Source organism: Daphnia magna, linkage group LG4 (assembly GCF_020631705.1).
Source record: "Daphnia magna isolate NIES linkage group LG4, ASM2063170v1.1, whole genome shotgun sequence".
Taxonomy (NCBI): Eukaryota; Metazoa; Arthropoda; class Branchiopoda; order Diplostraca; family Daphniidae; genus Daphnia; species Daphnia magna.
The window spans coordinates 11,669,677-11,689,551 of record NC_059185.1 but is presented as its reverse complement, the minus strand read 5'-3'; the positions used below and the strand labels follow the sequence as shown (position 1 = coordinate 11,689,551).

Sequence of the window (19,875 nt, the reverse complement as noted above, 5' to 3'; positions counted from 1 at the left end):
AAATAAACCAGTCTTGTTTGTACATCTTCAACAGCCTCAGTTCTGTAGCAAGTAAAAGTTCCAAACAATTGAGTACGTGCCAACTGACATATTCAAAACGTAAATTCAAAACTTACCTTTTGTTTTGTAGATAATCATGTCCCTTATGCCTTATTCCGATCTCCATACGATGGTGGATCCATTCGAGCCCTACGACATGTTTGAACCGTACGGCCAGCTACAAACATTCGACCCTTATGCGCTCGGTAGCAACATGATGCCACGGTCGATGAGAAGGTCGATGCACCGCATGGATCAAGAGCTTGGGAAATTGTTATCCAGCGTTAAGGAAGACGATAAATCGTTTCAGGTTAGTCACTCGTTTGTTTCAACTATTCTTCTTCACGCGGTAACTTTTGTCGTTTAATTGAAGATGACTGTTGATGTTTCCCACTTCGATCCTAGTGAAATTACGGTCAAGACAACCGATAACAACATCATAGTCCATGGTGAGCGTAATACCATATCCTTAGTGAAAATAAATATTAAATAAACAATTTTTCACGCAGGAAAACACGAGGAGCGCAAGGATAGGTTCAGCACCGTTTCACGGGAGTAAGCATTGAGAGGAAAACTATTAAACTAATTGAATTCACCTCTGAAGTTCTTTACGATGACAGATTCCGTCGTCGCCTGACTATCCCTCGAGGAGTTAATCCTGAGCAAGTGACTTCCACCATGTCACCGGATGGAGTTTTAACCATCATGGCCCCGAAACTGATGCTGGAAGGTATTGAACTTTGTATAAATTGTAATCGGTAAAAAGTTTTAAAATTGTACCGTATGAATCGCAGGTTCGAATGAACGAATTATTCCTATTACAATGGGCCAAGCAGGTAGGCAGAGAAACCCGGCCATCTCAGCTTAGTGAAATCGGGAACATAATAGTGATGTTACGATGTAAAACGATGTTCTCCCATTTCTGTACTGCATAGCTTTTTTCCCTTTCATTTTTGCTTATTCTACCTTCGTTTGTTTTACTACGAAAATCCCGACGTCTGAAATACACAGTATCGTGAAAAGTATTCGCAGATCGATTTTTGTTTTGAAAAGCAATGATGCCGAATCTTTTTAAACGATGATAAAGAGCCACTGAAGTGTATGCTGGATTACAAATTCTACAATAATACCGGCCTGTTTGGTTGAAAAACGCGAGCTTTCCGGTTCCAGGTGCAATTCGATCCCAGCGCATTGCAGACGTTTTGATCAAACATTGTAAAAAGAATACCACCGACCGGAGTATTATTAGCACTTGTTTTGACGATATCTACAGCAAAAGGAGTGCGTCAGCCGGGAGTCGAACCCGGGTCTATTGCTTGGAAGGCAACAATGCTAACCGTTATACCACTGACGCGCACAAACATCTCTTCCAGCCAAAAACTAATCGTAAAACCTAGAATAATCAGCTTTTCGCCATAAAAATCTCGACAAAAGTGAATGAAGCGGTACCTAAGAGATTGAGGAGCTTTTTCGCCAGCTTTAAAATCCTTGTAAGTTTCTGACTGAAATCAGGTGGTTTTAAGGGAAAATACGGAAAAAAAGGAGTGCGTTAGCCGGGAGTCGAACCCGGGTCTATTGCTTGGAAGGCAACAATGCTAACCGTTATACCACTAACGCTTACTACTACTAATGTTATCTGTATACTGTACGAGATAAAACATGAAAAAGCCTACGGGCATAGTGGCGACAAGACTTGGGTATAGCACTGACCAACCAAAAACCATCCAAAAGATCCGGTCTAATAACTTTATTAGAAATCGGATTGCTCTAAATACTACGTTACATCCAGTTTATTGTCTGACGACATTTAAACCCCATCGGAAAACAATAACAAATAATCTTGCTATCCTATTTAAGTACGATACTGAAAAAAGACAAATTTACTTGAAGTGATTTCACCGTAGCATCAACCGATCTCGACGAGTTCTTCGTACTCGTTTACTTCTTCTCCATCTCGCGAATTACAGGAATATTCACGTCCCCTTGTTTGGTCTTCTCCGATGGTTTCGATTCTTGTTGCAATGATTGCTGAGCCTTTTGTGCTGGAAGATGTTTGATCTCAATTTTTCGTTCCTTTGCCTACAAATACGCAATCAACACAATTATAAATAGCAGTGCCATTTTTGAACTCATTACTAACCGCTTCTATGGCTTTCTTTCCAGCACAAACGACTAGATTTCCATCGTCCGAAAAAGTGGCGTTGATTTTATCACAATCGACGTTGTTAGGAAGGAAATACCGACGCGTAATTTTGCGATAAATACGGCCAGAATCATCGGATTTTTCTTCATGCTCGGCGCAAACACATATCGTTTGGTCGATTACTTTTACGTTAACTTCGTTGGATTTGAAGTCTTTTAGGTTTAGAGTCACCTAAGAAATAAAGGGATTTCCAGATTACAAGATTCACCATTAACCTAAAGATGAAGGTAGTGAATAATACCTGGAATTTATCCTTGTCATTGAAGACTTCACTGACGTTGCGTCGCGAGACTCCTGGAACGGGACAGATCCCACTTGGACAAAGGTAAGAAAAAGGCGTTTCCGCCAAAGCAGTCAGCGTGTCACGTGGTAATATTTTCCAAGGATCTCGAGAAAAAGGAAGACCGACAAAACAAAAATCGCCAAATGGATCACACTGCAAAAAAGCCATTATTAAATCAAAAAAGTTTATTGGTGAGACTTGTTCACGGATAATGCCAATTGCTTAATGAAAGCTTGACTTCTCTCGAATAAGATTTTATACAGGCGATATACTTTTGGGAAATGAGCACACGTAACAAACGTTTGCATTTTTGGGGTGAACTAATACAAACGTCATTTACACGTAATAGATAAATTTGATTAGATGATATCAGATATTCCCCGAAAAATTACGTTCTCTAGTCAGTTCATGTCTTTCCAGGAATAAATCTAAAGCCTTTTCTAATTTTGTTTCAGCATTTGCAAAATATTGCGTTCTATTCTTAAACGTGTAAATTGTAGGTGACAGCCAGTTTTACGAGTACAAGTTAAACGATTCCGTTTACAGAATACGAATGAACAAAAAGGAGACAAAAACAATTTTGCTAATTGACTATAACCGTAAAAGTGGTCAGTTTTGGACAAAGGCAGGGAGAACAAACTTTCAGGATTTTAAGAAAAATGAACCCAAGAGGGAAAATGGCCTTCGGGTATACACGTGCAGGACAAAACGGCTTATTTGGGTGGGTGAGAAAGGGAAACTCAAAACTGCTATTAAACAATTGATTTTCGCCATTGCTTAATATTATTTGCTTTTACCTCAGGGAAAATTAATATATTTAATAACGGCAAGACACTGATAACGTGAAAAATTGAAATAATGCTGGAATAGTTATAACCGAACAGTACTTCTACAGTAACTTAGATGAAGCATTTCGAAATAGATAATGGTCTCATATTTACCTAAATTGCAATTCCAAACCATTGTCACAACCGGTATTGAGTAGAGACGCACTTTAACTAGAGAAGAATCCCAACTGTTTTATCTTCGCCCCAAAGCAACCATTTTGCATAAGTTGCACGTTGCCATTTCACGAGAACTCGTTAATTTTACTAATTAATAAAAGATATATATTTTTATTTACATCATACCTCAACATGTAAGATATAATTTTACAAAAAATTATTCAATTTTTAAGGGAGAAATTTAACATTAGAACAAATATACAAACTAATAAATAAATTTATAATTATGAGTGTGATCGCAATATCTAACAATCGATACACATACGATACGAACTTTAAATGCTCTACAGATTCCGATTCATAATGAGATAATCTGCAGACATAGAATTGGGAAAAGCAAAACTGAACTATAACAGTAATTGAATATTCCGTTTTATTAGACAAAATGCTTAGCATATATCCAAATACGTAAAATATCAATTTTAAACAAGACACATAAGCATTGACAAAATAAAGGCAAGACAAAATTGCTTGAGGAATCGTCTTCAAACTTGTTCAACTCTGGCTTATCTCGTGGCTAACAGGTATGTTAATCATACCTTTGCCTTTTTCCTGTTCTGTCTTCTGGGACTCTTGTGACGAGGGTCGCGATTTCGCTTGTGGCAACTGTTGAACTTCAATGCTACGTTGTTTCACCTGTTTGAATGCGATAAAAAAAAATTATTTCCAATCGTTAAAACAAACTATATGGGCTCACTGTCTACCCCTTCTAATGGCTTTTTTAATGCACAGACGACCAGAGTTCCATCATGAGACAGAGTCGCATTGACATGGTCGAAATCTACGTTTTGAGGAAGAAAATATCGGCGTCTGATGCAACGAGAGACATGACCAGATTCGTCCTGTTTTTCTTCGTGTTTGGCACAGATCTCCAACTCTCTGTCAATTAGTTTCACGTTGATCTCGTTCGATTTGAAGTCTCCAAGGCTTATTGTCACCTTGAAAAATGTAATAACAAAAGTTCCATATGTGATTGATATGATGAACAGCTTCAGGTAATACCGAATTAAATACCTGATATTTATCCTTATCACTAATGACTTCTCTGGAAATATTAGCGGTCAGTGCCCTAGGGAAGATGCCGTGAGATAAAAGTGAATGAACGAGAGAAGATTCCGGCAGAAGAGTCAACGGTTCAGCTTCTAGAAATCTCCATCGATGTCTAGGACAAGGTAAACCCATGCAGGAAAACTCCATCAACGGATCGTAAGCCCACAGAGCCATAATTATAGAACCTTAAACATTAAATGATGATGTTTTGTCTCGAGACACCAACGATTAGACTGAGATCTACTCTAAAAAAAGAAAATGTTTTATAGCTCAGGGAAGGTGTTAAGAAAACGTTGATGTCGAATGATGTGCTTTGTCATCGTAAACTCAACGTTAATTGCGTTACACTTACCTCTCTTTGATGTAGTATTATTTTGGAACAGGTAATGTGATACACTCATTCCCATAGGCCTTCTTGTGAAAGATATCCTCGTTCACAGAAATGCCTAATCGTCATAATCAAACAAGAGAAAGTTTGGTGCATTGTGCGAAAACTAGTCTACGTTTTGGCCTGCTAATCAGGTATTGCAAATCCCTCCATGCGGCCCGTGTTCAAAGCTTTTCCAGGAAGCACATATTCATGTTTTCGCTATCATGGACGATCGTCTGTTTCCCACTAAAGAACGTTGAGCTATCGTCCCATTTAGGCTCAGTATAAAAGAGAGCATGGTCTCATGTTTTCGTTAGTAAGCTGCCTCTCGTTGTAGTCATTTGATCATTTACGTCTAAAACTCTTTTGACTCGTAAGTTAATTTTTCCTTTTGTGGATTGAACGATTTGCACCTTCTTTTGTTTTCTGATTTTACTTTTGTCTTATTTTTGGCACTTAGGCAATCATGTCTCTTCTGCCTTTTACCGAATTCAACACAATGATGGATCCTTTCCAATCCTATGGTCCGCTCCAAACGTTCGATCCGTTCTTCGGCAGGTACAACATAGCCCCGCGGTCAATGAGACAATCCATGAACCGCATGAATCAGGAACTTGGAAGATTACTGTCTAGCGTCAAGGAAGATGACAAGTCATTCCAGGTTTAGCCTGTTCATTAACCGTTATTTCAGTCTTACCTTCATGTCTCTTTTGTTCAGGTCATGGTCGATGTGTCGCAGTTTCAGCCAAACGAAATCACGGTGAAAACGACCGACAAAAACATCATCGTTCACGGTAAGTCGATTGTTATTTAACTGTTTGTCAATGAAATTAATCCATTTTGTTGTACAGGTATGCACGAAGAACGTAACGATCAATTCGGCACCGTTTCTCGGGAGTAAGTTCAAAAGTTTTGAATCAAATTTAGCTGAAAATCAAACCAATTTTTGTTACCCTCCCAAGATTCCGTCGCCGGATTACCATACCGCAAGGCGTTAATCCTGAATCTGTAACATCAACCATGTCTCCTGAAGGCATTCTGACTGTCATGGCTCCAAAGATGATGCTTGAAGGTAACAAAATATGGATACGTCAAATTGAGAAGAGTTAATAGTACTAAACATCATTGCGTAACAGGATCGAAGGAGCGAGTCATCCCTATTACGATGGCTCCACAAGCTGGATCAAACGCTAAACCAACTCCAGCAGTTCAAGGACAATAAGTTTCTCAAAGAAATGGATACATTTTTTGTTACGAACAGCTTCTTTACCCCATATTTCATTAAATGTCGACTTGTGCTCCAAAATCAAGCACACTTCGAAATACAAAGATTACTAAGTGTAATTTAATAAGTCCGAGTCTGAATAGGGAAACGTTTCAAAAACTTTTGTAAAAAAAAAGGTTGTTAGATAATCTTCTCTCAAACAATAATTTACGTGCTTAGCTGACTCGAGTGATCCACTTGTATTGTTGGAACGGGTGCGTTAACGGACGTATGATAAAGAGGTTTGCATTTCAAATACTTGTGGTATTTAGGAAAAAAAAACAAAGGGTACGTTGGTTAGAAAGTCTTTACAAGTACTGTTCGGATGTGACAAACGGCTAAGAACGTTTTTGTTCACCTGTTGTTAAGGTATTTTGCAGATGCTGACGTGTCCAACTGAGATATCACGACCGGTAGGCGAAGCAAAAGTAGAGCCCTGACTATGATCGTGAGCAACATAAAGACAAATCATGAAATACAAAGCAAGGAAAAGCCTAGGCGAGGATTAGAAGCAAGGCTGACTTCGGAATACAGTTTGGTGACGGTTGTCAGGTTCCTAAGATATAGAAGGAAAATTCATGATTCCCCAAAGGCTTCTGTGACGCTACAGAAACTACCGTTTGGCCGTATATCAAGTAAGAAACGTTAAATTTCTCGTCTAAAATGAAATAGACTGATAAAATCGGTTCACAGGAGACTAGCTTTTCAATAATGTAGTGGTGGCCCTGAAAAGGGCCGTTTGTATATAAACACAAGAGAAATTAAGCTTTAGCGGGTTTGTCAGTCTTCTTGGGCAAAAGCACTGCCTGGATATTAGGCAACACACCACCCTGAGCGATGGTGACACCAGACAGAAGCTTGTTCAGCTCTTCGTCGTTACGGATAGCCAACTGCAAGTGACGGGGAATGATACGGGTCTTCTTGTTGTCACGGGCAGCGTTACCGGCCAACTCAAGAACTTCAGCAGCCAAGTACTCCATAACGGCAGCCAAGTACACGGGAGCACCGGCACCTACACGTTCAGCGTACGAGCCTTTACGAAGCATTCGGTGAATACGACCGACGGGGAATTGAAGTCCAGCCCTGCTGGAACGGGTCTTTGACTTTCCCTTAACTTTGCCTCCTTTACCACGTCCAGACATTTTGTAAGTTGTTGTTAATTGGAATTGCTTAAACAATAGATAAAGAATGCAGCGTTGAGAACATTTATATACACATACATGGGTTGAGAATAGCATACTGGTAGCCAATTCCTTAAAGTTTGTCTAGCTGTCCCAAACCTTTTCATTCTGTAAGCTCCTCCCTCGCCCACCTCTTGCGCTGCCAATGGCGCTTCCAAGCCACTTTTTTCGAGATCGCTTGGCTACTATCAGGTACAAAGGAATGCTTTGTTTGATATAAATCGGTCCAAAGCCTTGATGCTCATCGCTAAGAATCATTAGTACAAGACAAACGATCACGATGCCTCCAAAAGTAAGTGGAAAAGCTGCGAAAAAGGCTGGTAAGGCCCAAAAAAATATTGCGAAGGGAGACAAGAAGAAGAAGCGCAAGAGGAAGGAGAGCTATGCCATTTACATTTACAAAGTACTGAAACAGGTCCATCCTGACACTGGCATCTCTTCTAAGGCCATGACGATTATGAACAGCTTCGTCAATGACATTTTCGAGCGCATTGCTGGAGAATCTTCTCGTCTCGCCCATTACAACAAACGTTCTACCATCACGAGTCGGGAAATTCAAACTGCTGTTCGCCTTCTGTTGCCCGGAGAGTTGGCCAAGCACGCTGTGTCTGAAGGAACAAAGGCTGTAACCAAGTATACCAGCACTAAGTAAACAGTCAATCTTTCTCCCATTCAAACGGCCCTTTTCAGGGCCAACAACCTTTAGAGAGATGAGATATTTTACTGCTTATAACACCAACTCTTTCTTACATTTTCCCTACGATTTCAACTACGTAACTTAACCAAAATACTAGCTGAATGTGTTACATTCTGTGTTGATACTTCTACATTTTAGTGACAGTAGTCAAACTAGACTCGTGTAATGTTAATTTCAATTGAAAATCGACCAACAATTACTAGGGAGTGAGTAGTGTTCGTGAAATACAAAAATTAAACTATTTAGCTTTTGAATCAAGTTCACAAGTAATGAGAAAAACGTCCGAGGAACAAAAACTATACAAAGGAAGTGATTTTTATGATCTGCTTCGGTTGGGCTCCATTAGAGTATGTGAAATTTTCGTTAGTAATAAAAACTGTTTGAAATATTTACTCAAGTAACTTCTTCGGGGTACACAATTTGTTTCAAAATCCTATAAGCTATGGCCATACCACAGAAAAAGTCCATCAAGCTCGAATAAGCCCACTGCTTCTACAAAATAAATTCTTTAAAACTGAAAAAGAATACCGGGTTGTGCGTAACTAATGAAAATTCTATATCAAATTTTTACTTTTATTTCAATATGAAATTCTGTTACAATTTGCAGAATGTGAATTATGGCCAAGATATATAACAAGTTGTTAGAGCAATTCGTTTCTTAAAACTTTGGTGGCCCTGAAAAGGGCCGATTGTGCAAAACATTTGGAGTCTGAATCGGTTAAGAATATTAACCACCGAAACCGTAGAGAGTACGGCCTTGGCGTTTCAAAGCATACACAACATCCATGGCTGTGACGGTCTTTCTCTTAGCGTGTTCGGTGTAGGTAACAGCATCGCGAATGACGTTCTCCAGAAATACTTTAAGAACGCCACGAGTTTCCTCGTAGATGAGACCTGAAATACGCTTCACACCTCCACGGCGAGCAAGACGACGGATGGCAGGCTTTGTGATACCCTGGATGTTGTCACGCAGGACTTTACGATGCCGCTTAGCACCGCCTTTACCGAGACCTTTACCTCCTTTACCACGACCGGTCATTGTGAACTAATTCAAGAAATTCGGAGAACACTGAATGAAGCATTCTGTCACGTCTCTACTATATATACTCCCTTTCCCTTCGCTGATTGGCTCTACCGTATGGTAGCTATCACAAAAAAACGTACTGCCATCTGTCTTTTCTCTTTCGAAACTTCATCCAATAGTAAGCGAGAGATAACCTTCTTTCTGGAACGTTCGTCATGTCGCTATACATTCCCTTCATCGCCATCCAACGCCATCCAATTTTTCCAAGTTTTTCAGCTCTATCAATATGGCTCGTACCAAGCAAACTGCTCGTAAATCCACTGGTGGCAAAGCGCCCCGCAAACAGTTGGCCACCAAGGCCGCTCGCAAAAGCGCCCCCGCAACTGGTGGCGTAAAGAAACCTCATCGTTATCGCCCTGGTACCGTCGCTCTCCGTGAGATCCGTCGTTATCAGAAGTCGACTGAGCTTTTGATCCGCAAGCTGCCATTCCAGCGTTTGGTAAGAGAAATCGCCCAGGATTTCAAGACTGACTTGCGTTTCCAGAGTTCGGCCGTCATGGCATTGCAGGAGGCTAGCGAGGCTTACTTAGTTGGTCTTTTCGAAGATACCAACTTGTGCGCCATTCATGCCAAGAGAGTTACCATCATGCCCAAGGACATCCAACTGGCCCGTCGTATCCGTGGTGAACGCGCTTAGACGTATTTGATTTCCACTACCCTCAAAACGGCCCTTTTCAGGGCCACCAAAATTTTTGAGAAAAAGTAATCGGTTAAAACAGCTGGCTATTCTTGGAGAGATTTCGTACTTAATGTCAAACAAATTCAACTCATAATTTGTATCCAACCTACTTGCGATGGCGTTATTTGAATTGCCATAAGATAAATTTTATGTACATAGGCTACCTCGGGTATTTTTCAAAAGCCGAGAATTTTTATAAAACTAAGTGTCAAAAACGAATTATAAAGAGTTCAATCATTTTAAGGACTTTGACGGATTCAACAGCAAGCCAATCAACAAAGCCTTGTTCAGGCTATATTAATTGGTTAGCCTTGGCTTTCGAATATTTCACAAAACTAGTCTAGGTTCGCAATTCGATGTTAAACGAATAATGGAAGGTGGAATTTCAAAAGCAAGTGAAGCTTTCCCGGCCTCCATTTCCCTTTGTGTTGACTTCTCACCCGTTGAAGGCCGTTGTCGGCCTTTGTTCGGTATTTTAGTACCATTTTCCATGAATCGCCCCTGACCCAGTGGTCTGAGAGAAAGCTTCTAGTAGCTCTTTGGCTGAACGGATGTAATGATCGAAACTATGTAAAATTTTCTAAATACAAAGCTCGTCCAGAAGTTGATGTGCTCCATCAACTTCGAAGAGAAAAATTTTAGTTCAGAATTCGTGTTTCTTTTGGAAATCAGCATTCTAAAACTATATGGCATCTAATACAAATACTCTTTGTTACATTAAAAATAATACCGCCTTTTTTAAATAAAAAATAATACTACGCCATCTATGGGAAAAAGTAAGAAACTTGAAGTGACGCCCCCCCCCCTTACAAAACGAAGTATTTCCTTCACAATAAAATCGCTAGTCAATGAAATTAACGGGTCTTAAAATTTTTAAGATGCAGCATACAAGGATATCGCAAAATTATTTTAAAGACACTGCAAGGTTTTTCCTACCTTGAGACGAATGGAGCTTGGAGAATCATCATCAATTATGAGTTGAACATTGATCCTTTGCATTAATAGTTTTGTCGGGCTTGAAAGTGAGCAAGCGGACCAATAGTCGAAATCATCAGGGAAAGTGTAATGGTGAATCTGTAAATGCAACAAAACATTAACATTCCAATGGAAGCTGGCACGAATAAGTACAAGAAATTGTCAAACATATTGCAACCAAATCCACTTTTTTCTAGTACTCAAGATGACACGATTCTTTGAGATGACGGTCTTCTTTGTTTTGAACAAACCCTTGCAAGAGCCAAATAGCTGACCTAATCAGCCTTTAACTTATTTTTCAAGACGTATCGGTTGCACCATTGAAATCGACGAATTATAAAGACGTAATAGTGTAGACAACTCACCTGTCTTTTGACCACGTGTACAATCTATTTAAAATTGCGTTTCCAACAATTTAATCATTTTCAGTATAAGTATAGAAATACAAATCCAGCTTGCCCACCGTGATGTACAGCAGAGTTATTTCACTGATGGTCTGCCTACAAACACAACAGGTTATTCACTTTTTCTGCTAATAATCCCAAGAGAGACAACTGAACAGATCCATACATCGGAACGCCTTATTTGTTACCAGGATTCGATTCGACTGAGTGATGTAAGAGGAAGTACGGGCTCAATAGTTTGGGAGAACGAAGAAGTGAAGTATCCTCCCACATCATTCAGAACTGACAGATCCGATTTACTTAGAATAAAAAAAAAATCGGACGTGAAATTAAAAACACCAAGAATTCTGCATAAGACATATCATGAGAAATTCATCTATTAGTGTTTCTCTGCAAGACGTCTGTTCAGTTGCCCAAAATACCGACAAAAACTTACATAAACTAGTCAAGAGGTATGCACACAACAAAGCTTTTAACATAATGCAACAGTTGCAAAGCATAGTAAATACCATTACTTTGTTTCACAAACAGTCTGGAAATGACAGGTTTTCTAGTGTGTCCTTAGTAACCAGGAACATTGAATAACAATGTTCGACTCTCCGTCAACATTAACGTTGTCGTTTTCGAAGAATACCTGCATAATGTGACTACATTTAGGTTTTTCTATAAATAGCAATCTGTTCATGTATTTTTGTCTAATGGCAAAATGAGAATAGAAAATGAAAAAGTGATTAAAAGACTCCTGTTCGATACGCTAACAACGGAGAAATCTTGACGTAGTTGCCACCTGTGAAACTCTTCTACGCTCAAAAGTGTTAAAGCATTTAAAAACTGAATGTCTCACGTGTGAAATGGAAGGATAACATCGAAACGAGTAGCTCAAGTATGTTTGCAAAGAGACAGATCAAAATCGACCAGCTCTTGACTGACGGGGCCGAAAATGAGAGCGACGCTGAACACAGTGTCTGCTGACCACTCACGCGGGATTCGAGGATAAAGGGCACCTTGTGCAGAGCGAGGAAAAAGACCAACACGATCAAGAAGATAGAGAAAGATTTCCGAACGTAGAGCGGATGCTTCTACTTCCGTCCAAGGAACTATCGGACACGACACGTTCATCTGAAGACTCAGACACGTGATAGGATGGCGAAATTCTTGGCCAGCGTAGGTGCCTAATCGAGCTGAACAAGCTGTCAATAACGAAGATCGAATCCAATTCAATTGTTTTTGGAATCCTATTACCGTTGGAAAAAGGAAGTTAGGAGCAAATCTGTTGTATGGCTTATAAATAAAATCGAACCTGAATCCATCAGCTGAGCGATCAATAGTTCCGTCTTGGTGCTGTGTACTTCTGTGATTGGTGTGTCGTTTTCGACAGTGCTGTGCTCCGCCTTGACTCGAAGGGACAACTTCGAAGTTTCATAGTTCTCTGATTTGGCTGACCATGAATCCTGTGGATCACAGAGTCTAGTTGTGCGATTGCTAGGTGAATCCACATGGAAACGGCCGATTGACTGATAGGTGCGCAAGAATTTCCGAATAACATATTCTATCAGGTCTTTCCAATCATCACATATCTAAGAATGAAGTACATGACAAAAATGTTAACTAATACTGTTACCAAATTATTTCGAAAAATTAACAGGAAAAATGATAGAGTTTACGTTCAGATCTTCCTCCCATATGTCGCGAAATGAACGCAGAATCTCCTGCTCACAGAGGAGGTCAGCACGACCTAAATCTACCCCTACGTGATGCAATAAAGTGAGGATGCAATCGTTGACGAAAGTGCTGTTTGTCCTGAAATCCTCCAGCGCAATGCCGTATCGATTCACAATCGTTTCAGTGCAGAACTGATTCAAGTGCTGCTTCAAATCAAAGCTCTTCGCCGAGAGTGGGGATTGCTTCGCAGCTCGTTCAAGCTCTAGCAGTAAAAGGTGGTTGGTTGTGATGACATTACAGAGATGCTCTCGATTTTGAACGATGGGATTAAAATGACGTAATTGGAGCAGAAAGAGCTGACGAAGATCCCGAATGGCCGGAAGGTAACTACGTAATTCACGAATAAATTCTTCTCCGCAGTTTCCGATCTCTAATTGATTATTTCGAGTTAAATCCTTTCTGCTGGAGGAATAAACTTCAAATGTTTGCAGGTATTCGCATATAGCCTTCACGCCTAAATGCAAACGTCGCTGGCAGCGCTCCAAGCCGTTTGTGGGCTGCAAGGAATTCATTTCGAATAGTTCCGCCTGTCGAACAACCTCCCACGTCAGGAAGCATAGAAGATCAATAGTAAAGACGTTCGTAAACCGTTCAAAATCCAGTTTCAATTTTGAAATGAAAGGTAGAAAGTAGGAGATTAGCCAGAGAAAGGGAGCCTCGTCCAACAATGATGGAGCGTCATTCTGTTTCAGCAACTGCCGATGAAGGTGACCCACCAAGGTATTATAGCCTTTCAACCGAAATGAAATTGGTAGACGTTACTTCTTTTATGTGCTGTTTTTCTGTTACCGTTGAGTAGAAAATCAACAAGAAAGTCTGCCAGTAGATGCGAAATGTCCTCTTTTGTTGGCGTGTACTGAAATACTTTCATCTTAATAAAGCGGCTCGTTTTCCGGTCGTATTTGCGGCTCTTCCATGAAAGCCCTTCCGCCGATTTCGTATCATCTTTCATACTCCATGAGCAGGGTAGAAAATAGGTATTTATATTGTTAAATATACCAGTTTAGTAAATATGAAACTTTTAACATGATACCTCATTATGTACGTTTCTGCATTTTGTTTGGCTGATCCAGGAAAGGATAAAGGAGCCGGAGCGATATTACTTTTAAATGTTTTGTCGGACTTTTCATTGTTGTCTTGACAACGAAGCCCCGAATATCTCCTTTTACGAGAATGCGTCATCCAACGGTTTCCCTGCTTACATCGAGCGTCACTCGAAAACAATTCGCTGGATGTATTAAATTGGCTGTCATGCTCTGATTTATCTACACGTAAAAAGAAAAGTTAGAGTTAAAAAAAAATGCCAATTAAGAGGGAGATAAATAGTTCATTGCGACTTTATTCCGTGCCGGTTTTCACCCACTTAATCGACTGCCGTGCAGTGAAGAGGTTACGGTAGACGAACACTCTGTTCCTCCGGAAACCTTGTGACGTTTATTACATCCGGCTTTCCTCGTCACCGGATCCATTTTTGATGACAAAATTGTCGTTGCTTGCAATCCACGAGTGGGTGCAGCGCAACTTTCACCTACTGATTAAATAAAGTGAAGGTTAAAGCGGTCGTTTACAACAGTACTTTCAAACTGACTTAGACAAGGTTGGTCACACGACAAATTCAGAAAGCGTGGACTGTTGTAATGGTCGGCCTATGGCAGTTAATAGGAAATGGTCTCATTACTCAGCTCCCGAAAATAGATTTATACATTTTAGAAGGTACCAGAGGTGGCGTATCGTTGGATTCATCGTCAGTCTCAGGTACTTTGTATGTCAGAAGACGAGAAGTATCCACTAATCTCTCCATTTCTTCTATATAAGGATCTTTGTAAATGAGGGCCATCAGCTGCACGATATTCGCTATCCAGTCGTTCTGCATGTATGTAATGTTGCACAAAAAATGAATAATTAAATCTTAGAGCAAATAGACAACTCCCATGACTGGTAGAGAAACAAGCCCAATACAAACGCCATTATAAGAAACGCCAATTCAATATTCAATTATCGATACGGAAATTTCTGAGTGGAAGGTACGGCACGTGGTGAATAAGGCTGTTGCCTCGTGCCCTCAAACTTTTCCTATCCCTAGCGACAGGGTAAGTAAAAGGTAATACAAATCCATAAGTTTTTTTTAATAAACGGAGATACTTCAGACATCGAAACCCTTTCAAAAATAATGCCGCTCATTAGAGAACAATGTGGTGTTCTACGTGAAGATCCCATTAACAAATAAAAGGATCTAATATATTCATTTCCCAGCTTTAAAATAATTACAACTCAAGACTTAAACCCCTCATCTATCAAGAACTTTCCTTTAAAAAAACCAGACCACTACAATACTACTCTTCCAGGCAACCTGACGATCGTTTTCATTTTTAATACGAGTATAAAAGGTTTAAGAACCATAGAAAATTCACAACCAAAATATTACAAAGTAAGCTACACGTAGCTACGTATTACTACTACATTTCCCATATGCGTTCTATCCTCCTTAAGCTACGATAAGAAGTTTACGGTGAAAATGAAAAGGCGGTTTACAGGATTACTGCAAAACTTTTACGACCTGAGAACGCAAATCCCTTTTCATAATATTAAAGAGAACGATACTTAACTAATAATTAAAGTTTTTACCTTTATTGATTCCGTCAGCAAACTGATGAGAATACGATCCAATCCTTGTGCAAATAAGTTCCACATTAGCCGATTTTGTCGATCACCAATCGCGTAACTATTGCTGTTTGAGTGCGGTTGACGAAGATGCGATAAATTGATTTCCGTTGTTTGCTGGGCTGCCTTCGCAGCACCAGTTGCCTCAACATTACAGAGCTCTTTAGTAGGTCTTTCAGGCACGTGAAGAATATTATAAATCAGTGCCAGTGAATCATTAACGCATATACTGTCGTCGCTCGACAACGGTTGCTAAGCAAAAAATGTAAGTTACTAATGGAATAACAAGGATATTGAAGTGTTACCTGTTTTAAAAGATGGTGAAGATGACGGAGCACAGCGAGAGTAGCCTTACCATCTAAAAATGCTTCCTTTACACTGTAGAGAAGCTGTTCTAATTCGTGGACGATAATATTCTTTGATGTGTTCCGTTTGGAATTCTCAATGTAAGCGAGGCCTTCGATAGGTGTAGTAAGTTCCACTAATAGTCTTAGCAATGAGGAAAAGTAATTATTCATCCACACAACAAAAGGGAACAATCACCATTACTTGATTGTTGAATAAAAGATTTTAGGCTGATCCTTGTTGCCTACTAAAATAGGGATTAGATCCTGAAACACAACATAATAATTATTAACCCTCAAGTTTGTTTTGTCGTACTACTCTATAGACCTTGTTCAGAACATCTAAAAAGCCGATGGCACGACGAAATGGGCGAGTATTTGGATCCTCGCTATGCAACTTGTTGTAGATCTCGTTAAGGTTAGCTGTTGTGGAAAAAGCGAGATTTTTTGTAAATTTTGGTACAAAGGGAAATAACGGAAACGCTTTTTCTGAATATCAGAATGGTCTAAATACGGGTATCAAAACAGTTGTACTTACTCAAGCAATCGTCGTTGATGTAGTACCTGTTGTCGTGAAAAGACCCCAGTGGATTGAGAGACAGGCATGGAACACTACCACTTAATTTCATCAAGTGCTCCATATTGAACCAATAATCAACAATATTTCAGACTAATGAGATCAACGTCCACTTCCCCGGAACCGAGGCTTTTAATTGCCATTAAACCACAACTGGAGGAGTCAACGAGCATACAAGCCACTTAAGAATTTCCTTAATTGAAATAGAATGTTACTACCTGCTTGCGGTGTGGACGAGGTAATGTGACCAAGAAGATCCGCAAACGGAACTGATCTCAAAATGGCAAAGCAGGTGGCTATCTGTAAACCTTTCTCGGGGACCGTGGGATTCACAACTGTTTGAAGGAAGGCACATTTCCGTCGCGCATGCCCATATCGGGCTCTGGAAAAATCCTTATCGAGGACTAAAAGCTCTATTTTGGTGATTGTTAGTAGAGCGAAATGTGTTCCGTGGAATACGGTGCCGTACATATTGTGAACAAGATTGACAGTCACTTGATAGATGTTAATAAACTATAAATGACATCAACAACACAATTAGAATGGTTTAAAAGTTGCAAATAAAAGAAATTTCTTACCATGTCTGGCACTGTAATATTTATGATACAGCTTTCCTATGGATAAATCACTCTGGCAAATGAGCAAAAAAATTTTACTCTTTCCTTTCTATAGTCGTATACCACCGTAGATCATCAAGAACATTTCTCTTCTTTTCTTGGTAGTAGCAGATAAGAAAGGAAGTTAGTTGAAAGACCACAGATGCAAGAAAAATGTGTCAATTTGACGTTATAAATTGGAATGCAGTAATCAAACCATGTGTTACCTGAATAACATTAACATGGGCACAATTATCATTTATTTTCGTACTTCTTTGAACTAACTTTAAAACATATACCGGCTTTCGAAAATGGCACAAATCCGGCCCAGACATTGGCACGTGCACCTTCAGCAGACGAAAATCAGGTAGTGATGAAAACGTGCATATAGACTTGAAAGAGAGAGAAAGAGATGAGATGAGGAAGAGGAGGGGGTGAGCAAAAATTGGAAAAGAAATTTTCGTGACATTTCATAGAATATTCCTAAGACACATTTGGATTACAGGTTGGTTAGATCAGCTGAAGAAGCCATGTTGGAAAAGAAACTAAAAACGTTTAAATTACGAAATGGAACCCATTTGCAGACTACACGACAACAGACCCGAAATGTGAATACTTCCTCATGTGGCAAAACAATTTCATTAATAAAGAAAATGCAATTGATCCAAACAACTAAAGTTAAACTAAACTGAATCTCAAATAGAACAATAAATTACCTGTGGCTGATCCAAAGTAAGTTCTCGATGAAAGTGTGACGAAACTGATAAACGTTAGTCACTTGTTTCCTAGATTCGATTTCATCGGCATGCAGCTCAATAGCCACCATTTTGGGCACGAAAATCTTAAGAACTAAAATATATTTTTATTATTCATGAGCTAGATAAGGATATCTTACAAATTGGAAGAATTGGACAAGATTGAATTGAATAGAAGGAAATAAGAAAGTGTTTAGTTACAATTACAATGAACAGCCGTGTGACACCGATATTGCTTCTGCCTCACTTAGTACAAAAGGACCTCACTCAGTCACTCCATGCATTCTGTCGACTTACTGCAGGTCACTAAATTCTACTAAAATTCTGCCGATATTTACATACCAGTTAATAAACTTTTCAGTATTTATGCTTTAGAATCGTGAAATGGGTGTATTCCCATCGTTTCTCAAGAACACGTACCTTAACATTCAGTGTGTCGTATACCGGCTTCAACTGAATTACGTTGATCTCAAAAAACAGAAACCCAATTTTAAAAACTAAAATTATAACAAATAAAATGTTATGGCAGCGGCGAGATTCGAACTCGCGCCTCCGAGGAGACTGGTGCCTTAAACCAGCGCCTTAGACCGCTCGGCCACGCTACCCACACTCATATGTTTGTCAGGAATTACTATAACCTATCATTAATTTTTGACAAGTTTCAACTTGAGCAAATAACAAAACGAAGTCTTGTTTTTCCGATCAAAATTACTTTTTTAAGTGTTACAACACAAGGCATAAAAATTCTAAAAAATTAAAAAGCTGAGGCCAAATTCGTTTTTTAATACAATGGTTTAACACACGTTGTTTTTTATGCAGGGTTAAACAAGTACAGAGAACGTCATTCTAAACAGAATGCAGAATGAATATGGATTCTTATTTCCTTCAAACATCTCGATTCGCAAGTGAACGAGCATTTGGTAAATATACATTGCTGATATTAATTATTAAAACTAGTTTTAAATTGGGCAGATACAATGTATTTTGACAGTAATGCTACAAGTATATAACATAAAAAACTATGGCAGCGGCGAGATTCGAACTCGCGCCTCCGAGGAGACTGGTGCCTTAAACCAGCGCCTTAGACCGCTCGGCCACGCTACCTATCTCATGGCAATGTTAGGAGAAAATTGGTCCGTATCAAAAGAAAGCTAGCGGAGAGCCGGAGATATACAGCTGAGAATGATCTTATGCTGAGTCCAACCATGTAATACGGAAATTGTAAAGATCATATTTTTGGCCAACACCTTTCTCGTTAGCAAAATAAACCATTGAAATCCGTTTTAAACTAGCCATTGTGAAAGTAAAATGTAAAATAACTTAGAAATTCCGCAAGCTTTCTCCAAATCGTGAGCACAACTTTAAGCGTTACCTACTAGAAGCCAGACACTTTAACTTATACTGAAAAATATACACGAAAACGATAGGATACACATTTTCTTTTATAGTTGGTGGCCCTGAAAAGGGCCGTTTGAATATAAACACAAGAGAAGTTAAGCTTTAGCGGGTTTGTCAGTCTTTTTGGGCAAAAGAACAGCTTGGATGTTAGGCAACACACCACCCTGAGCGATGGTGACACCAGACAGAAGCTTGTTCAGCTCTTCGTCGTTACGGATAGCCAACTGCAAGTGACGGGGAATGATACGGGTCTTCTTGTTGTCACGGGCAGCGTTACCGGCCAACTCCAAAACTTCAGCGGCCAAGTACTCCATAACGGCAGCCAAGTACACGGGAGCACCGGCACCTACACGTTCAGCGTACGAGCCCTTACGAAGCATTCGGTGAATACGACCGACGGGGAATTGAAGTCCAGCCCTGCTGGAACGGGTCTTTGACTTTCCCTTAACTTTGCCTCCTTTACCACGTCCAGACATGTTGTAACTGTTATTGGTAGTGAAGTGCTGTAAAACAACTGATGCATGTTTACTTTTTTACAAGTTTCTTTTTTATAGCTTTTCGGGTTAGAAGGGTGGATACTGGTAGCCAT

At 39.7% G+C, this 19,875-nt stretch overlaps 10 protein-coding genes, 1 long non-coding RNA gene and 4 other non-coding genes across 19 annotated transcripts; 5 read left to right on the top strand and 10 right to left on the bottom strand.

Moving 5' to 3' along the window:
- The first annotated feature begins 5 nt into the window (after positions 1–5).
- Positions 6–1,064, top strand: LOC116920159 (alpha-crystallin A chain). Its single transcript, XM_032926253.2, has 6 exons — positions 6–72; positions 131–349; positions 413–488; positions 549–594; positions 660–769; positions 834–1,064. The coding sequence occupies exons 2-6, from the start codon at positions 137–139 to the stop codon at positions 905–907; spliced, it is 519 nt and encodes a 172-aa protein (XP_032782144.1). The 5' UTR covers positions 6–72; positions 131–136; the 3' UTR covers positions 908–1,064.
- A 257-nt stretch (positions 1,065–1,321) lies between these two features.
- Positions 1,322–1,393, bottom strand: Trnag-ucc. Its single transcript has one exon. It is a non-coding gene; the product is annotated as a tRNA-Gly (tRNA).
- A 191-nt stretch (positions 1,394–1,584) lies between these two features.
- On the bottom strand, positions 1,585–1,656 carry Trnag-ucc. The gene has a single exon. It is a non-coding gene; the product is annotated as a tRNA-Gly (tRNA).
- A 158-nt stretch (positions 1,657–1,814) lies between these two features.
- Positions 1,815–3,540, bottom strand: LOC116920157 (alpha-crystallin A chain). Its single transcript, XM_032926251.2, has 4 exons — positions 3,467–3,540; positions 2,484–2,650; positions 2,180–2,413; positions 1,815–2,118 (listed from the first exon to the last, which is right to left on the bottom strand). Exons 1-4 carry the CDS (start codon positions 3,486–3,488, stop codon positions 1,978–1,980), a joined length of 564 nt encoding a protein of 187 aa, XP_032782142.2. The 5' UTR covers positions 3,489–3,540; the 3' UTR covers positions 1,815–1,977.
- A 345-nt stretch (positions 3,541–3,885) lies between these two features.
- LOC116920155 (alpha-crystallin A chain) lies at positions 3,886–5,073 on the bottom strand. Its single transcript, XM_032926247.2, has 4 exons — positions 4,932–5,073; positions 4,544–4,824; positions 4,234–4,467; positions 3,886–4,165 (listed from the first exon to the last, which is right to left on the bottom strand). The coding sequence occupies exons 2-4, from the start codon at positions 4,751–4,753 to the stop codon at positions 4,025–4,027; spliced, it is 585 nt and encodes a 194-aa protein (XP_032782138.2). The 5' UTR covers positions 4,754–4,824; positions 4,932–5,073; the 3' UTR covers positions 3,886–4,024.
- Positions 5,074–5,179: 106 nt separating this feature from the next.
- LOC116920160 (alpha-crystallin A chain) lies at positions 5,180–6,293 on the top strand. Its single transcript, XM_032926254.2, has 6 exons — positions 5,180–5,322; positions 5,410–5,610; positions 5,668–5,743; positions 5,801–5,846; positions 5,912–6,021; positions 6,086–6,293. Exons 2-6 carry the CDS (start codon positions 5,416–5,418, stop codon positions 6,169–6,171), a joined length of 513 nt encoding a protein of 170 aa, XP_032782145.2. The 5' UTR covers positions 5,180–5,322; positions 5,410–5,415; the 3' UTR covers positions 6,172–6,293.
- A 105-nt stretch (positions 6,294–6,398) lies between these two features.
- LOC116920164 (histone H2A-like) lies at positions 6,399–7,587 on the bottom strand. The gene has a single exon (XM_032926258.2). It carries the CDS (start codon positions 7,449–7,451, stop codon positions 6,975–6,977), a length of 477 nt encoding a protein of 158 aa, XP_032782149.2. The 5' UTR covers positions 7,452–7,587; the 3' UTR covers positions 6,399–6,974.
- Positions 7,588–7,640: 53 nt separating this feature from the next.
- LOC116920169 (histone H2B.3) lies at positions 7,641–8,308 on the top strand. Its single transcript, XM_032926264.2, has one exon. It carries the CDS (start codon positions 7,675–7,677, stop codon positions 8,044–8,046), a length of 372 nt encoding a protein of 123 aa, XP_032782155.1. The 5' UTR covers positions 7,641–7,674; the 3' UTR covers positions 8,047–8,308.
- Positions 8,309–8,650: 342 nt separating this feature from the next.
- On the bottom strand, positions 8,651–9,340 carry LOC116921024 (histone H4). Its single transcript, XM_032927211.2, has one exon. The coding sequence runs from the start codon at positions 9,128–9,130 to the stop codon at positions 8,819–8,821; it is 312 nt and encodes a 103-aa protein (XP_032783102.1). The 5' UTR covers positions 9,131–9,340; the 3' UTR covers positions 8,651–8,818.
- On the top strand, positions 9,324–9,853 carry LOC116920165 (histone H3). The gene has a single exon (XM_032926259.2). It carries the CDS (start codon positions 9,402–9,404, stop codon positions 9,810–9,812), a length of 411 nt encoding a protein of 136 aa, XP_032782150.1. The 5' UTR covers positions 9,324–9,401; the 3' UTR covers positions 9,813–9,853.
- Positions 9,854–11,592: 1,739 nt separating this feature from the next.
- LOC116920145 (protein timeless) lies at positions 11,593–18,178 on the bottom strand. Of its 5 annotated transcripts, none has more exons than XM_045172065.1 (18): positions 18,096–18,178; positions 17,850–17,974; positions 17,433–17,525; positions 17,116–17,251; positions 16,756–17,050; positions 16,499–16,690; positions 16,289–16,383; positions 16,166–16,227; positions 15,922–16,105; positions 15,581–15,868; positions 14,673–14,822; positions 14,544–14,601; positions 14,319–14,486; positions 13,989–14,220; positions 13,745–13,908; positions 12,898–13,685; positions 12,534–12,810; positions 11,593–12,468 (listed from the first exon to the last, which is right to left on the bottom strand). In XM_045172065.1, the coding sequence occupies exons 6-18, from the start codon at positions 16,599–16,601 to the stop codon at positions 12,113–12,115; spliced, it is 2,925 nt and encodes a 974-aa protein (XP_045028000.1). In that variant the 5' UTR covers positions 16,602–16,690; positions 16,756–17,050; positions 17,116–17,251; positions 17,433–17,525; positions 17,850–17,974; positions 18,096–18,178; the 3' UTR covers positions 11,593–12,112. The 5 variants fall into 5 exon arrangements, with proteins under 5 accessions (XP_045028000.1, XP_045028001.1, XP_045027999.1 ...); XM_045172066.1 differs by having other exon boundaries at positions 17,116–17,246; XM_045172064.1 differs by lacking the exons at positions 17,850–17,974; positions 18,096–18,178 and having other exon boundaries at positions 17,116–17,246; positions 17,361–17,498.
- LOC123471140 lies at positions 17,427–18,705 on the top strand. Its single transcript, XR_006645169.1, has 4 exons — positions 17,427–17,567; positions 17,639–17,865; positions 17,923–18,190; positions 18,264–18,705. It is a non-coding gene; the product is annotated as an uncharacterized LOC123471140 (long non-coding RNA).
- On the bottom strand, positions 18,412–18,493 carry Trnal-aag. Its single transcript has one exon. It is a non-coding gene; the product is annotated as a tRNA-Leu (tRNA).
- Positions 18,706–18,838: 133 nt separating the features above from the next.
- LOC116920167 (histone H2A-like) lies at positions 18,839–19,813 on the bottom strand. Its single transcript, XM_032926262.2, has one exon. It carries the CDS (start codon positions 19,760–19,762, stop codon positions 19,382–19,384), a length of 381 nt encoding a protein of 126 aa, XP_032782153.1. The 5' UTR covers positions 19,763–19,813; the 3' UTR covers positions 18,839–19,381.
- Positions 18,911–18,992, bottom strand: Trnal-aag. The gene has a single exon. It is a non-coding gene; the product is annotated as a tRNA-Leu (tRNA).
- Positions 19,814–19,875: the final 62 nt, after the last annotated feature.